The sequence below is a fragment of the Erpetoichthys calabaricus genome, chromosome 17, assembly GCF_900747795.2.
Source record: "Erpetoichthys calabaricus chromosome 17, fErpCal1.3, whole genome shotgun sequence".
NCBI classification, from domain to species: Eukaryota; Metazoa; Chordata; class Cladistia; order Polypteriformes; family Polypteridae; genus Erpetoichthys; species Erpetoichthys calabaricus.
Window position 1 is genome coordinate 83,251,524 of NC_041410.2, and position 18,069 is coordinate 83,269,592.

Here is an 18,069-nt window from a genome sequence, read left to right on the forward strand (position 1 = left end):
GTCAGGTACTGTAGCACTTCCTGCCCACTTCCCTTCTACATCTGTAACGTCAGGCAATTAGACAGAATAAAGGAACAGGCAGGAGTTACATACAGTAAGTTACACATCTAATTTATGAATTATTGACAAAATGGACAGAAATATTAAGGAAGCAGAATGCAATGTGAATATTGTTGAACAATACGCCCCTTACAGTCTAAGTAACAGTCAATCTTGTGTCCACAGGCGGCTCTCGGCTTATCTTCACTCTAGCTTGCTTTGATACCACATGGTCTTTAAATGGAGTATTGAAACAGGCCACGCGCTGGTCTCACTATGGCTACTTTCATAGCCAGATGATGAGAGGGAGATGGAGAGATAAAGGCAAATTGATCAACTTTATACCATTTAATGTCATGGCCGAAATTATCGGCACCCCTGGAATTTTCCTTGACAATGCACCATTTCTCCCAGAAAATTGTTGCAATTACAAATGTTTTGGTATACACATGTTTATTTCCTTTATGTGATTTGGAACAACACAAAAAAACAGAAAAAAAGCCAAATCTGACATCATGTCACACAAAACTCAAAAACCGGGCTAGACAAAATTATTGGCACCCTCAACTTAATATTTGGTTGCACACCCTTTGGAAAAAATAACTGAAATCAAGCGCTTCCTATAACCATCAACAAGCTTGTTACACCTCTCAACTGGAATTTCTGACCACTCTTCTTTTGCAAACTGCTCAAGGTCTCTCAGATTTGAAGGGCACCTTCTCCCAACAGCAATTTTGAGATCTCTCCATAAGTGTTCAATCGGATTTAGATCTGGACTCATTGCTGGCCACTTCAGAACTCTCCAGCGCTTTGTCTTCAACTATTTCTGAATGCTTTTAGAGGTATGTTTGGGGTCATTGTCCTGCTGGAACACCCATGACCTCTGACGCAGACCCAGCTTTCTGACACTGGGCCGTACTTTGCGCCCCAATATCTTTTGGTAGTCTTCAGATTTCATGATGCCTTGCACACAGTCAAGGCATCCAGTGCCAGAGGCAGAAAAACATCCCCAAAACATCTTAGAACCTCCACCATGTTTGACTGTAGGTATTGTGCTCTTTTCTTAGTAGGCCTCATTCTGTTTTCTGTAAACAGTAGAATGATGAGCTTTACCTAAAAGCTCTACCTTGGTCTCATCTGTCCACAAGACGTTCGCCCAGAAGGATTTTGGCAAACTCCAATCTGGCTTTTTTATGTTTCTGTGTCAGCAGTGGGGTCCTTCTGGCTCTCCTGCCATTACGTTTCATTTCGTTCAGATGTCGACGGATAGTTCAAGCTGACACTGTTGCACCCTGAATCTGCAGAACAACTTGAATATGTTTTGAAGTTGATTGGGGTTGTTTATCCACCATTCGGACTATCCTTCGTTGCAGTCTTTTATCAATTTTTCTCTTCCGTCCACGTCCATGGAGATTAGCTACAGTGCCATGTGTTGTGAACTTCTTGATTATGTTGCGCACAGTGGACAAAGGAACATGAAGATCTCTGGAGATGGACTTGTAGCCTTGAGATTGTTGATATTTTTCCACAATTTTTGTTCTCAAGTCCTCAGACAATTCTCTGCTCTTCTTTCTGTTCTCCATGCTTAGTGTGGCAGACTCAGACACACAACAGAAAGGTTGAGTCAACTTTTCTCCATTTTAACTGGCGTCAGGTGTGATTGCTATATTGCCAGCATCTGTTTCGTGCCACAGGTGAGTTCAAACGAGCATCATATGCTTGAAATAAAACAATTTACTCACAATTTTGAAAGGGTGCCAATAATTTTGTTCGGCCCATTTTTGGAGTTCTGTGTGACATGATGCCAGATTTGGCTTTTTTTCTCTGTTTTTTGTGTTGTTCCAATGCACATAAAGGAAATAAAGATGTGTATGCAAAAACATTTGTAATTTCAATAATTTTCTGGAAGAAATGGTGCATTTTCTGGGAAAATTCCAGGGGTGGCGATAATTTCGGCCGTGATTGTATACCACAAAACACAAACCAACGAGAGGTGTCGTAGTACAGAATGACCTCAGATTCAAAGCCAATCATAAATACTTAAGACCAGTAGAATTCATTTTCCAGTCCATTCCTGGGCCATCGACCAATGAAAATGCTCAGCTGCTTTGTTTAGTCAGTTTATGGCCTTCCTGTGGTGGTTGGCTTATAAGCCCTAAGTGCAAACACAGTCACCCTTGCCAAGCTGGTCTGTTGCTCCATCTGTCCCACCATAAGTTTGTCATCCCGAGTCTGTCCTAAAGACTGGGTGGTTTATTAGGAAAACACCAAAGCCCCGCTGTTCTCATCAATAAAGTAAAATATGCCCTATGAAACACTAATATTACATTGGCTTTGTCTACTTTACAAATAGACATGCAAAATATTTATCAACGTATACGCTAGAGATGTAGGAAGGCCATTTTACTATGAAAGATTGTTTGTGCCAAAATTAAATGCAGTCCAATGTGTTCACTACATTGAAATGCAATACACATGCAAGTGGGACATTTGATTTCGGCACTGTTTTATTATGTCACAATTAAAAACATGTCAACGAAACAATCGATTGATTTTTACTACGACAAACAATTTTCATGTCAGTTTAAAATGCAACACAAAAGCACACTGCTACTGCGCACTGATAAGGCGCCACATCAGGGCCGTTCTTAGGTCTTTGGTGGCCGATAGGCATGGAGCGTAGGTAGGGCCCAGAGAGCTGAGGATAAAACTGAATTGTGAAGTTGCAAAATGGACCTCAGATGAGACATTTATGTCCCTGCCACTAGTGTTAAGGCTAGAACCTTCGTCTTTGCAAGCGACAAAGTTCAACAGAGCTCCTCTTTGCGAAGCAATAAAAGCCTGTTCGGTGGCTTTTTTCTTACATTTAGCAGCACCAGACTGATGAGCTCTCTTCATTTGCAAACAGGGAGGACAAAATCAAGTTGCGTTATTAGCTAATGATTACTCACTTGTACATAAAAAAATACTGATGGTACAGTAGACCATAGACCAGTGTTCTTGATTATATTAGTGCCAGATAGAACTCGTGAACATGTATACACAGACTAACGATAATGTGACTAGTCAACAGAAAAGATAGCCTACATGTATAATTATAGCCGAGCAGACGGAGGGAAGGAGCAAGCCACCCAATGTCGAGTCGCTTTGTGGAATGGTTTTTATCTTCCCAGCTTCTGCTATTTATAGTGTGATCGATTTGTTGTGCAGACGCTTGGAGACAGGCGAGGTGGATGATCAGTGCCCTCCCACTGGGACCCCACCCACCACTGGGACCCCACCCACCACTCCGTCACCTCGATTCTGCCTGTTGTCGTCGTCACTGTTTCCTCTTTGCTCGCGCGTAACCATATTTATAATTCCGCCACCAGAGAAAATTTGTACTTCTGAAATATATGGACCTGTAAGTTGTAGGCTATTTGGTTAAAAAGAAGCACCCAGCGAGGCCCCCTTGGCAGTGGGGGCCCTAGGCGGTCTCCTAGTTTGCCTATGCTTAAGAACGGTCCTGGCCACATGAGAGGTAGGGCATTAAACTAAAAGAAGTGGGAATTCAGCATACAGGGTAGGATTCAAAAGTAATGAGCCCTCATTTTGTTCTGACACGAATGTACCTCGCTGCGCGCCCCACTTGCCCGCGACGGCGACGGTGGGTGTTGGCTTCACAACGCAACGGAGCTCCTACTGCTCCGAGCTTTCGGAGCGGTAGGATCGGCCTTGACGGGAACCCCTGTGCGGTAGTGCGTTACACAGCCATATGGAAAGTTCGTTAGAGCAACGGTACGCGTTGAAGACGAAGACCATGCTCATTGAAAAGAAGCGTCGCGCGCAAGCGAAGGGACATCAAGGACAGCTGGAAGCTTCACCACGTTAACGCGCCCAGCCACACCGCCTTCATCGTGAGCGCCTACCTGGCCCGGGTGAATGTTCCGGTGGTCCCCCAGCCTCCCTACAGTCCGGACGTGTCGCCTTCTGACTTCTTCTTGTTTCCGCGCTTAAAATCAGCGCTGAAAGGAAAACGCTTCGACTCGATCGAGGACATCCAAGCAAATGTCAAGGCAGCCCTTGCAGCCATCCCGGAACAGGCCTACGTGGACGCCTTCGAGTCATGGAAAAGCCGCCTACAAAAGTGTATTGATGCAGGAGGTGCCTATTTTGAAGACTATTAATTAGTTGTACCGATTTGCTCAATAAATTTGTCTTTTTGAACAAAGGCTCATTACTTTTGAATCCTACCCCTGTATACAATGGTGTGTAGATGGATGCAGAATTCACGTTCATGCTGTAGATCGCATGTCATAGCTAAAAGCAAAACAGATGCATTGCACTTCGGTTAACGGCAGCTCCGTGCGTACTGCATTTCGATTCAAGACCACGCTTCACTTGTGCCACAACTAAAAGTAATCAAATGACCAATCAGCATCTAAAGATGGGGCAAGAAGGGGGTGTCAACAGTGGGGCCAAGAGGTGTTCCACTTCTAAACGTTTGTATTCTTGCGGCAAGCATAAGTTTAGTCAATATGGTCTGCTGAGTGGTTAATTGAAACAGCGAAAAGTACGTTTTAGGTCTCGCTATAAAGGTTTATTCCTATGTTAGGTTGTCTAAAGTTCTTTTATTTTTATACACGTTAAATTAAGCAGTGCGGTAAAATGTTCATGGTGTGTATTGTTTGCAATTTTAACTAAATTAACTGAATATAGTGAAAGCTTGTTTTCTTCTAGATATTATATCGTTTTTCCCTTCTTTCAACACTCGAGAGAATGAAGTTGTCATTAAGGTCATCAGCTACCACCTTAGTAATAATAAAGCTTCCCAATGGAAGCTGCGCTTTAGTACCACCACCCTATGATCTCACCTTCTATCTGGTGAATTTCAAGAGGTTTCACTTCCTCTGCCCAAGGAAATCTCACGTACGGCACGTTGTTCAACAATGGTGCCATCCTGTAGCGGAGCATCCATGTTGTGCAGAGCACGACACCAAGCTTGTTCAAGTACCCATAAGCCATCGCGACCATTACAGTTATGGCGTAATTTTCAATTTGCCACTACTTTTTGATTTACCCTTATAAAGCTAAGGTTGACTCAGTAATAGAGTTATGAATTGTGGAAAACAAAAATGGGCCAATTGAGGTCAAATTAACTTTAGGTGATTGCTGAATAATTCCCTTCGCCTGGAAATAACAAACATCAGGTGTGGCAGGAACGAAACTCTGGAAGGTGTGGTGCAGGATGTGGTGGCGAGGAGGATGGAGAGCATGACATGATATACAATGTGCCATCAAGTGAATGGGACTTGTTTTTGTAGTTGCTGACAGTTTTACTAGTTTTTGTTTCTCTTTGTCTTTCCTAGGGGCATCTTCTTTCAGGGCTATCGGTGCTCACGATGTAAAGTTGCTGCACACAAGGAGTGCTTGGGTAGGGTGCCAACCTGTGGAAGACATTCAGGTAGAGGTGAATTGAAACTCTTTTCTTGCAATCTAGTCATTAGGTTTACTTTACTGCAAAGGACATGTAATACCTGAATGCTGGTCTGTTCTGTAATAAATGCCAGATGAGAGTGAGGGTCTTAATGCAGAAGAAGAACATTTACAAGAATGTATATTTGAAGACTAATTTCCTATGATGGCAAGAAAAAGTGTGTGAACCCTTTATGTTTAATTTCGTCTTAAAATATGGCCTGATCTTTATCTAATCTACAATAATGAACAAGTGTGGTTTAATTTAAAAAGATACAGATTATTGTACTGTTCTTGTACATATTGAATACATCATTCAATCATTCACAGTGTAAGTGGGAAAAAGTTTATGAACCCCCTAGGCTGATAATAATAATGATTCTTTACATTTATATAGCGCTTTTCTCACTATTCAAAGTGCTCTCCACACAGGGAGGACCCAGGAAGTGAACCCACAATCTCCTTACTGCAAATCAGCAGCACTACCACTGCACCACCTGTGAGGATATTTTTTTTTCCAAAGAAACTAACTTTATTTCTTTTTTTATATTGTGGTCGCTGCAAGTCGGGAACGACAAGGAAACGGACACCAATCCTCTTGAATAAAGACCCTGTGTGCGTCCAGTGTCCGTGTGTGTGTGTCTTCTGGTGAAGTGCGCATGCGCGGGGCACGGTGCGATGCTTCAAAGGCCGCCTGACGTGTCACACAAGACAGAGAGGGCGGGACCTATAAAATATCGCGTGGCCGATCCAATCGGATTTCGGTAAATGAGGTAAGACCTAAAACATAAGGCACGAAAAATCCATTCGGGTACTGAGACGTGGATACCAGCTTCCCCAAAGAGGTGGGATTAGTGTTTGTTGTTGTGCAAGTGTTCACTCTGAGGATGTCAGATTTGCGATTAAGAAGCTTGGCCTGGTAAAGTGTAAAGTGTCAGTCGTTGAAGGGGTGCATGATTATCAGCTGCACGCCACACATTACATCAGTTGCTGGGGAGACTCTGCTAATTGGCCACTGTTGTGACAGAAAATTAAACGCATAATACTGACATCAAAGCCAGTATTACAGTCAGAGAAAATTACAGGCATTTTACGGAAATACAAAGCAGTATTACTGCAAGAGAAAATTAAAGGCACATAATACAGTGACGCATATTACAGCCACATACAAGCCAGTATTACTGTAACAGAAAATATTACAGACGTACAAGCCTATATTACTGTGACTATCTACTAACAACATGCCATCCAAAAACAAGGACATGTCAAGTAGGACAAAAGACACAGACAATCAAATCCTATATAAGCAACATCTCCTGGAAGAACGCTCACAGACACAGACACAGAATGAGGTCAAGGTCCCTTGCCATTTAATATAAACTGTTTCTACTAATGTTTATGCACTACTGTTCTAGCGCCTGTTATTGTAACGGGCTTAATGTCTAGTATAAAATAAAAAGCAATTTCTTTATTCTTGGTGAGTTAAAGAACTGCAGCCCCCAACAGCTCAGTGCCACTGGCTGGTCAGAACAGAAAGTCTGCTCTAAAAAGAGAAAATTCCTCTCTTATATTACCTAGCTTATTCATTAGCCAAAGGGAAAAAATCATTACAGTTCATTTTGAGGTCATACATAGATTGCTGTAAGTTATGGTTACATCCTGATTTATTACATGCAGGAGTGCACAGTTTCTTACCAAAATAAAGAGTTATCAGGGCACTCACATTCCTAAAAATACGCCGTTATCAGCACACAGACACAAGACCAGTTTAAAGCATTTTCTTATAGTTCAGTACATTAGTTTTGAAGAAATTACATTCTTATAGCTTTAATATCTTCATTAGATTTTGTCTGGTTATATTAATAAATCCTAATTTATTATCATATCATAAGTGACATGTTTCTTATAGTTTTAAGCAAGGATTCAGAAACTATCAAATTGATTTATAATATCACAGGGTGTTCTGTTAGTATCAAGAGGTCAGCATTTTCTCATAAAAGAATGCAAGTCAGTCTCATATTCTGTGCACAAGCTTAATTCTTTTTCTACCTAAATGAAGAACAAATCATATAGAAGTAATAAATCATATAACTCTCTGCAGATTAAAACAAAATACAGTCCTTGAGTTAACAACAACAACAACTTCATTTATTTATAGAGCACATTTTCATTAAAAAAAAGTAGCTCAAAGTGCTTTACATAATGAAGAAAATAAAAATAAAAGACAAAGTAAGAAATTAAAATAAGACAACATTAATCAACATAGAATAAGAGTAAAGTCCGATGGCCAGGGAGGACAGAAAAAACAAAAATAAAACTCCAGACGGCTGGAGAAAAAAATAAAATCTGCAGGGGTTCCAGACCACGAGACCACCCAGTCCCCTCTGGGCATTCTACCTAACAAAAATGAAATACTGTAGTCCTCATTGTATTTAAGGTTCTCACGGAAGGACTTGATGATGAAGGTCATGCAGATTCTGGCTTTTAATCCATCAATGTTGGAACATCACGGTGCTTTGAGTAGATGGTGGTGGCGCAAGCCGCCACCACAAAGAAACCGGAAAAAGAAACAGAAGAGAGAGTAGGGGTTAGTACGTATTTTAGAGCCACCATGAATAGTTATTATAATGAATTGAATACACAGAGTATCAGGATTAAATTAAAGTGAAGTTATGAGAAGGCCATGTTAAAGTAATGTGTTTTTAGCAGTTTTTTAAAGTGCTCCACTGTATTAGCCTGGCAAATTCCTACTGGCAGGCTATTCCAGATTTTAGGTGCATAACAGCAGAAGGCCCCCCGCCTCACCACTTCTTTTAAGTTTTGCTCTTGGAATTCTAAGGAGACACTCATTTGAGGATCTGAGGTTACGATTTGGAATATAAGATGTCAGACATTCCGATATATAAGCCAGGGCGAGATTATTTAAGGCTTTATAAACCATAAGCAGAATTTTAAAGTCAGTCCTGAATGACACAGGTAACCAGTGTAGTGACATCAAAACTGGAGCGATGTGCTCGGATTTTCTTTTCCTGGTTAGGATTCTAGCAGTTGGATTCTGCACTAGTTGCAAACGATTGATGTCTTTTTTGGGTAGTCCTGAGAGAAGTGCGTTACAGTAATCTAGCCGACTGAAAACGAAAGCGTGAACTAATTTTTCAGCATCTTTCAATGATATAAGAGGTCTAACTTTTGCTATGTTTCTTAAGTGAAAAAATGCTGTCCTAGTGGTCTGATGAATATGCGATTTAAAATTCAAATTACAGTCAACAGTTACCCCTAAGCTTTTTACCTCTGTCTTGACTTTTAATCCTAATGCATTCAGTTTATTTCTGATAACCTTATTGTATCCATTATTGCCAATCACTAAAATTTCAGTTTTCTCTTTATTTAACTTTAGAAAATTACTATTCATCCATTATAAATACTTATAATCATTACAGTTAATAATGTTTTTTCTTCCTCAATATATAAAAGCAGCAAACACAAATAAAAGAGTCCTTTGTCAGTCAGGGAAGACTGTCCAAATATTTAACTTACAGTCCTTTGTTAATCACTTATTTCACAACATTGAAAGTACAAGTTTCCCACACAGAAAGATGAAATAGCAAATGGCAGCAACATAAGGGAATGGCACCTTAGGCAGGCAGTGTAATGACAAAAACATGTCCATTGCTCAGGATGTCATTTCAATGGAGAAACTGTGACAAAGTGAACTACGTCATTTTGTACTATGTGGGGATTTGTCTTCAAGACCTCTACTCTGGCGCATCCTGTATTCCGAAGTCTTGCTCATCTCGCAGAGCTGACCCTTGAAATCAATGTCTACAACAAAGTCCAGATCCCGATTATTTTTTGCATTGGGTTTCATGCTGATGGTTCCAAAGATTTCCTCTCCAGTCTTTACAGTTAAATAGTCATCCAAGTAAAAGACTGTCTGTTTCCAATGAGTATAAGGAGATTCTGGGCTAGTAGAGAAGCCAGTCCTCTTGTGACATCTTGTGAACTCAATATTGAAGTATGTTACAAGTGCATGAATGTAATCACTTCTCTTATCTGCAAACAGAAGGGAGATGTAAAAGATAGGACCTCTGTCTTGACTGTGTATATATCAACCTCCTTAATGAGGCAGGAGCTAGTAACAAGACGCTTTAGATCAACAACGTCAACCAAAGGCTCCTTAATGGCTACATCCTTAATGCAGGACATGTCAAAACCATACACTTTCTCCCACCAGTGGATTTTATAGTCCTTGTATTGACGATCTTCAATCGCTGTAACATACAGAGTTGCTCTGCCCAGGAAGATCAAGCCATCAGGTGTGAGCCACTTGTCCCTTGCATAAATGACAGTATTAAGCATGGATTCATAGAATAAACAATAACCCATCCATTTTGAGATGATGATGTCCACTCCTCTATAGGTAACTCCACTTCTTCCACTTTGCCTTTAATGATGGTCACAACATGGTCAAGTTTATTGGCCTTGACAATTTTTACTGCATAATCTGAAATGCTGGAGCACTCTATCCCAATAACCTTTTTAGCACCAGCTTTAGCAGCAAACATACACAAAATCCCAGTACCACTGCCCATATCCAGAACCACCTTATCTTTAAAAAGATGTTTGTTGTGAAACATGGAATTCCGGTATGTGAGAGTGCGCACTTCGTCCTTTAACATTTCCTCATGAATACCAAAATGGGCATAGGAATCAAAATAATAATCTTTTGAGGTCATATCCTCTGCTTCTGGCTTCTCAGATGTCTCCGCCTGTCCACTGGACACCCCCATGCTACTACACTCTGTCATTTCGAGACTTTTTGATGACTTCAGCAAAAGCTAACTGGAGTCAGGAGTTAGCAAACCTGGAGTCCAACCAATGAAATGCGATTGGAGGTGTGGTCTACAGACAATTTGACCTATTAGAAAATACACAGACATTTTAATGTGTTCAGTTCACAAGAAGCATCTGCTGATGTGAAGCATGCCTTACAAGAAAGAGATCTCAGAAGATCCACGGTCAAGAATAAAGCTGGAAAACATTACAAAGTAATTTCAACGAATTTAGATATGTGTCAGTCTATAAAGTGAGATGATTTATTACTGTGGATGCACACTTGAGTCAAAATGACTCAAGATGGATAATGCAAAATACTCAATAAGGTAGAAATGAACCCTAGAGGAACAGCTAAAGGCTTAAAGGGTTAGTGGAACAGATTAACACCTCTGATCTTGAGTCTACCATACAAAAAACACTGAACAGGCATGCTCAGGTACCCATAGCAGGGCACTAACGAAGAAGTTGCTGCCCTCCACAACTGAAGTTTGCAAAAGACCACCATGACATTCCACAATTCCTCACACAGAGAACCACAGACAGATGGACTAGTATGGCAGACACTTTAGGGACTTTTAAAAACTAGACTGGATATTTCATTTGGAAGATCTAAGTGGATAGGACTGGTGACTTTTGTTAGGCTGAATGGTCTGTTCTCGTCCAGATTGGTCTAATGCACTGTCGGGCAATCGGTGCGCGCGCCATGGAATTTTCTAGGGGCGCCGCGAAAACTTTTGTAAAATATTTAAAATTGCTAGTGTTTTTGAACTTTTGGAAGCTCTTATCTCTGTGAGCAAGGTTTTCCAACACTTACGGAAATGAAGTCTAAGAAACGCGAGAGACTTCAAATGATCGACGAGGAAATGCGCGTCTGTCTTTCGAAAATTGATCCTCGCATCAATCTCATATGTGCTGAAAAACAATCTCAACGTTCACATTAATTAAATTTAAGATTTATCCTTTGATTCCCTTATTAATAAAATGTCTTTCAAACTTGTAAAATTAACTGTTTTTATTGGCGATTGTCCATAGATTGTGTCGTCATGACCTTATTTATGGGCAGTCCCTCAGGTGCGCCGCGAAAGAAAATTTTTGGACTTAGTGCGCCGCAACTCGAAAAAGGTTGCCTTTCGCTGGTCTAATATTCTAATTGCTGCCAAAGGAGGTCTGGCCAGTTACTAAATCCAAAGGATCACTTACTTTTTTCCAAAGCAGAATGTGAATATTTGGTGGGTGTGTTCAAAAAAAAGACATAAAAGATTATAATTGTGTGTACTCTATTAGCGTAAGCATATTGCGTTTGTCTATACTTGTGACTTAGATGAAGGTCAGATCACATTTTAGGACTAATTAATTCCAAAATGCAGGTCATTCCAAAGGGTTCACATACTTAGTCTTGTTGCCACTGTAGACTGAACTCCGGTTTCGAAGCTGGGTGAGGTCTGGGAATTCCTCCTAAACCAAGTAAAGTATTAATATGCCTATCATAAAGCAGTCCTTACGGTTCCTTCAGGCTGGTTTCACATCCTGATTTTTCACATTCTCCCTTAATCTGGATGAGGCTTTTCTCTGCACCCCTTTCTTCCAATTGACATATAGTGGACATGCAGCTTGGTGTAAATGTTTGTACATGCATGTCAACCTTTAAATATTGGATTTTTGAGTCATTTCAGGTAACTGAGCAATTATAAAAGAAACATAATACATTGAAACCGGCTGTTTATGACCCTGTGAAGGAAACGTGCCTTCAGAAAATGAAAGCAGCACAAGAAAAATGTTCCAGAATATGAATAATTATTTTTTTCTCTTCTCTTCTAGATAACTCTGGCACCATGAAAAAGGTAAAAAAAAAATATATCACATATATATCACTGTTCATTATTAAACTAGCTGCATAGTTTTTAGATTACGTGTTCATTCTATCCTTGCTAATAGATCTACGCCAAAAGGGAAAGCCATTCGACTGGCCTTACTGATGGTATTTAATTAAAAAACTGCATCTGAGTAACAAACATGTGGGAACAAGGAATGCGGTTGCCATGGCGGACTGAACAGCGTGGGGGTCTTACACCAGGATGCTTAGACAGCTGAGCTAAATAAAAAGCCGATTACATAAGAGCAATGGTCTTGGGGGGTCACCATTGCTTTCTAAAATGGTGCTTTGGCCAGCCGGTTTGATCAGACTGGGGCAGGTGATCGTTGATTGAAACCAATGTCCCACCTTTAGATGCTGATTGGCCACTTGATTACTTTTAGCTTTGGATAGATTAAAATGTGGTCTCAAATCGAAGTGCAGTACACATGGAGCTGCCGCTAAACGAAATGCAATGCGTCTGCTTTCCGTTTAGTTATGACACGCGACCTGTGAACGTGAATTAAAATGCAAAAACTTTCGTATTGCATTTTAGCCTGACATAAAAATTGCGTGGCACAGTGAAAAGCAATTGATCGTTTGGTTGAGATGTTTTTAATTACACCACAATAAAACTACAAAAATCAAATGTCTCATTTGTATATATGTATTGCATTTCAACACAGCTAATACGGTGGGCTGTATTTAATTTTGGCACAAATAATCTTCTATATGCCGGTCATCTCCTTGTGTCACCTGTGTAGAAATCTGGACACTTCCTGTAAAAAATGCAATAAATGAGATACTGAGAGTGGCAAGAAGCAAAGAAATTTACCAGAGGGGTGAGATACAAGGGTATTGTTGGTGACATACAGTATGTGGCAGTGACACAGCGGTTCCTGTTACAGCTCAAAGTGCCTCTCTGTGAAGTGAGCTGCGGACGAGAACTTTGTGCAGGTTAGGTGGTCGATTGCAGGATATCAAAGGAGAGTTAGGAAGAAAGACTCCTGTGAAAAACTGGGGTCTGTGGACTACAGGTTCATAATTGGGGCTCCTCATAGAGTGGATGCTACGAGGTCTACGCCCGGCTTGATCGAGGTTCCCTAACCATAATATGAGAAGCATATCCCCTATCAATGAAGAAATCCCTCATTCATTAACAAAGTCCACCTCATCACTTCAGAGGTGGTGGAATCTAAGAAACTGAAAGTAGTCCTGTTTTTTTTTTTTTTAGATGAAAAGTAAATGTGTGAGTCATTTGGCTGGTAATAAGACGGAGGTTTTAAGTCCTGGAAGGCTGACAGAAAGATTGACCTCTAAAAATGGTAGAATTGTGGTGGAAACTTCGAGCGTAAATTTGATTTGGTGTAGAGTGGGAGGTTCAAGTTCAGAAGGACACCCTGAAACTAAAGTAGTTGCAGGAGATTCAGAAGGAGACCCTGAAGCTAAAGTAGTTGCAGGAAGTTCAGAAGGAGACCCTGAAGCTAAAGTAGTTGCAGGAAGTTCATAAGGAGACACTGAAACTAAAGCAGTTGCAGGAAGTTCAGAAGGAGACACTGAAACTAAAGCAGTTGCAGGAGGTTCAGAAGGAGACTCTGAAACTAAAGTCGTTGCAGGAAGTTCAAAAGGAGACCCTGAAACTAAAGTTGTTGCAGGAAGTTCAGAAGGAGACGCTGAAACTAAAGTAGATGCAGGAGGTTCAGAAGGAGACCCTGAAACTGAAGTCATTGCAGGAGGTTCAGAAGGAGACCCTGAAACTAAAGTAGCTGCAGGAGGTTCAGAAGGAGACCCAGAAACTGAAGTAGCTGCAGGAGGTTCAGAAGGAGACCCTGAAACTAAAGTATGCAGTCAGGGTGGGGATAACTGAGAAGACATGTAAAGCTGAATTTCAAAATGAAATATTGCGTACATCCTAGATGTTGGCCTGCTAATGTCTTGATTTTCTTTTGACAGCAAAAATCAAACAGATCCCCTCCTCACAGACCCTCAGAATCAGGTAAGCTGGTCATAATGGATGTTCGATTGGTGTAAAATATCTAAAGTGTGTCTAAATGTAGCTATGATGCGGAGAAGGTCTTATGAAGGCCAGCAGGCCTAAAAAGACATGGTTATCGTTCTTAAGAGTTGCCTTTTTTGTTTATTACTGAAAGGTTCTCATTTGTTTTATTCAAATGGATGAGATGTAATTTTATCTGTTAGCCCACACAGCGGTTTCCATGAATTCCCTTTACACAATTGCACCTTTTGTCTGACTCTTTGCTCGCTGATAGAGACAGAAAAATAAAAGAGAATACAAGATGTGTACTTTGTACCTGGCACATGCAAATTCTAGGAGACCCAGAGATGTCCATCTCTATTTTTACAATCAACCCATCATGTTTCCTGTGGTTAGCTATTCCTAAAATAACAGATGCTACTTCTGTGAGTCTAGAGTTTCACAAATACATCATCTTTAGAATGAGCAGATTCATTTTCATCAGAGGTGGCACAATGGCTGGCCCAACGACTTAATGGAAACCAGTGATCAGAACTCTGTTACCTCTCTGTTGATGGTTGTGAGCAGTTTGCACACTTTCTCTGTGTTTATGTAGATTTTCTACGGATATTCCAATTTACTTGCCATTCCAAAAGAAAAAATGCATGCCGTTATAATTGGTGACCTTAAATAGGCCTGTTTAAAGTGACAGTTAGTGTGAGTGTCTGCTTGACCTGATCTTGACTGGCAGTCTGGTGTTTAGCTTGTACAACCCATTTGAAAATGCTGCTGCTACTCGCCGGGACACTGACCTGAACAAAATGGAGTTAGTGGAAGAACATCATGCTTCTTTCTCCTTCCAGTGCAGCGATTCTTAACCTTTTTTAAGTCACGGACTCCTTTAAGAATCTCATTATAGCTATGGACCCCCTTTCCCCAGAAATATTCACCTAAGCAGAACTTTGCATTCAATGAATATAATGTTCTTTATTTAACGAGATTTGATTGTCTCATACATAAATGACATACACAAAGTATTATTCCTAAATTATTAAATACAATCCTCTTGTGCAAATTAAAACAAATCTACTAGTACAACATTTACCATTACTACTATTACTACTACATCTACTCTAAATCAAACTGTATAGTGAAAATAAATGTTCGTTTTTAACTGACCCTCACGGACCCCCTGAAACCCATCCATGTACCCCCTGGGGTCCACGAACCTCAGGTTAAGATCCCCTGTTCTAGTGAAACTGTTCATTCTGAATGAAGTACACGTGAGAATGAGTTTCTCCTTTGTTCTCCATTGTACCAGAAATGGCCAGTCTTAGGCTACATCTACACCATTACAGCTTCATTTTCACCATTCATTCCCACTACTACAAAAAATGGAGACTTGTGAAAATGCTCTCCAGTGTCATACGGTATATTTCTAAACAACACTGGCTCCGTGTTGAAGATTGGATTAGTGAATACGGAAAACTTTGAAAAATGCAGACTCTTAATCTCGTTCTGATTGGCTCATGCTTATTACATGTCCCTTCCCTGATTGGATTACAATGTCTCATTCCACTGATTTTTCACCCTTAATGAAAGAAAGCCATATTCCAACAAAGGGCCAAACAATCCATAAGGTGCCATGGGTGACCACCTAAGGGTGCTGTCATCCGAGGGAAGCCATTTTTGAAAGCTAAGGGCCACATGCTACAGACAACGAGAGGGATCCCCACAGGGTTTTAGAATTAGGATAATAATGTCTGCTATATGGGGCGGCGAGGGAGATGATAATGTGTGGGTGCCATTAATGAAAGTAACCCCAACTCTGATGATACTGAGTGGACATCACCCTACATAAAGTACATGGCATATGAACAAAAGGGCACCAATTATGATACTGAAGGGGAATGTGTTCTAGTCACCAAGGGGAAGCCTGCTACAGCAGGTTGTCAAAGTCTAATAAATACACACTACCCACTATGGACAATGAGGGGTGACATCCATCAACCCCATCTAGGGCCCCAAATGGGATTAGACTGACACCGTTTCAACATAGCAGACATAGAGGAGTTGCTTTCCATGGAGACTGTTGTTTTATTTGCCTGTATGCTTCTAAAATCAGTTTTGTACAGTGTGAATGCTCCATACACTTGCAATAGGCAAATAATTTACAGGTTATTATTGCTATAAATCCTATAGACAGCAACATAACCATCCCTTCTTGGAGGACCCTGTTTCTGGCCATGCATGCATGCATGTCCACTGTCCCAGTGTGGACATTTATTTTAAAACCCCGATTTTAAATGAAAAGGTAGAAGTGTTAACATAGCTTTAGGGAATGTTATTGAGAGCTGATTCCTTTCCTCTTTCCTCTTGATTGCTGGGCCTGCTTAAGTGATAAGATACCTCCTCATCCCCTTGTTTCCTTTGTTTCCCATTGGCCTTGCCACAAAGTTATTTCTCAAATGTTCAGGTGGAAGGCCACTCTTGTGTTCACGGCCTACATCCTTTTCTGATTATTATAAGGTTTGATGAATGGCTAACATCTAATGGACTTGGGCCTGCTTATATGATAATATCTCCTCATTCCCTTGTTTCTCAATGGACTTGTCACAAAATTATTTCTCAAATGTTCAGGTGGAAGGCCACTCTTGCATTCACAGCCTACATCCTTTTCTGATTATTATAAGGTTTGATGAATGGCTAACATCTAATAGACTTGGGCCTGCATAAGTGATAAGACATCTTCTAGTTCCCTTATTTCCTTTGTTTCTCATTGGACTTGCCACATATTTTTTTCTCAAATGTTCAGGTGGAAGGCCACTCTTGCGTTCACGGCCTACATCCTTTTCTTATTATTATAAGGTTTGATAAACAGCTATATTTCTAATGAACTTGGGCCTGCTTATATGATAAGACATCTCCTAATTCCCTTGTTTGCTTTGTTTCTCATTGGACTTGCCACAAAGTTGTTTCTCAAATGTTCAGGTGGAAGGCCACTCTTGCGTTCACGGCCTACATCCTTTTCTAATTATTATGAGGTCTGATGAATGGCTAACATCTAATGGACTTGGGCCTGTTTATATGATAAGACATCTCCTCATCCCCTTATTTCCTTTGTTTCTCTCATGGGACTTGCCACAAAGTTGTTTCTCAAATGTTTATGTGGAAGGCCACTCTTGCATTCACGGCCTACATCCTTTTATGATTATTCTAAGGTTTGATAAACAGCTACTTTTCTAATGAACTTGAGCCTGCTTATATGATAAGATATCTCCTCATTCCCTTGTTTCTCATTGAACTTGCCACAAAGTTTTTTCTCAAATGTTTAGGTGGAAAGCCACTCCTGCGTTCACGGCCTACGTTTTTTTCTGATTATTATGAGGTCTGATGAATGGATAACATGTAATGGACTTGGGCCTGCATAAGTGATAAGATATCTCCTAGTTCCCTTATTTCCTTTGTTTCTCATTGGATTTGCCACAAATTTGTTTCTCAAATGTTTAGGTAGAAGACTGCTCTTGTGTTCATGGCCTACATCTTTTTCTGATTATTATAAGGTTTGATGAATGGCTAACATCTAATGGACTTGGGCCTGCATAAGTGATAAGACATCTTCTAGTTCCCTTGTTTCCTTTGTTTCTCATTGGACTTGCCACAAAGTTTTTTCTCAAATGTTCAGGTGGAAGGCCACTCTTGCGTTCACAGCCTACATACTTTCCTAATTCTTCTCCTTGCCTTGAGTTGTACACCAATCAAATGCTTTAGAACAGAATTTGCTTTGGAAAGTGAACTGTTTTATTTGCCTGGCATGGAATTAAAACTAGCAATTGCTGATGTGGCTGGAGTTATAGTGTGATAACCACAGTGCCTAGTCAGAACGCTGCCTAATGTAGATGAGTCACTTCAA

General features: G+C 40.5%; 2 protein-coding genes and 1 long non-coding RNA gene across 5 annotated transcripts in view; 2 read left to right on the top strand and 1 right to left on the bottom strand.

The window, feature by feature from the left end:
- The window catches only part of LOC114667287 (proto-oncogene vav-like), a 151,720-nt gene that overhangs the window by 107,601 nt on the left and 26,050 nt on the right, over window positions 1-18,069 (top strand). For 2 of the 3 annotated variants that reach the window (XM_028822540.2, XM_028822541.2), the window contains exons 17-19: window positions 5,388-5,488; window positions 12,148-12,170; window positions 14,135-14,177. In XM_028822540.2, the coding sequence (XP_028678373.1) occupies window positions 5,388-5,488; window positions 12,148-12,170; window positions 14,135-14,177 (167 nt within the window). The remainder of the gene's footprint in view (window positions 1-5,387; window positions 5,489-12,147; window positions 12,171-14,134; window positions 14,178-18,069) is intronic. The other variant, XM_028822542.2, reaches the window with a different exon arrangement.
- LOC114667734 (protein arginine N-methyltransferase 1-like) lies at window positions 8,957-10,302 on the bottom strand. The gene is given in 3 exon segments (XM_051920925.1): window positions 8,957-9,546; window positions 9,549-9,905; window positions 9,908-10,302. Coding segments are annotated over 3 exon segments (1,086 nt in total). The 5' UTR covers window position 10,302; the 3' UTR covers window positions 8,957-9,211.
- On the top strand, window positions 13,376-14,017 carry LOC127526193 (uncharacterized). Its single transcript, XR_007933824.1, has 3 exons — window positions 13,376-13,644; window positions 13,762-13,839; window positions 13,879-14,017. It is a non-coding gene; the product is annotated as an uncharacterized LOC127526193 (long non-coding RNA).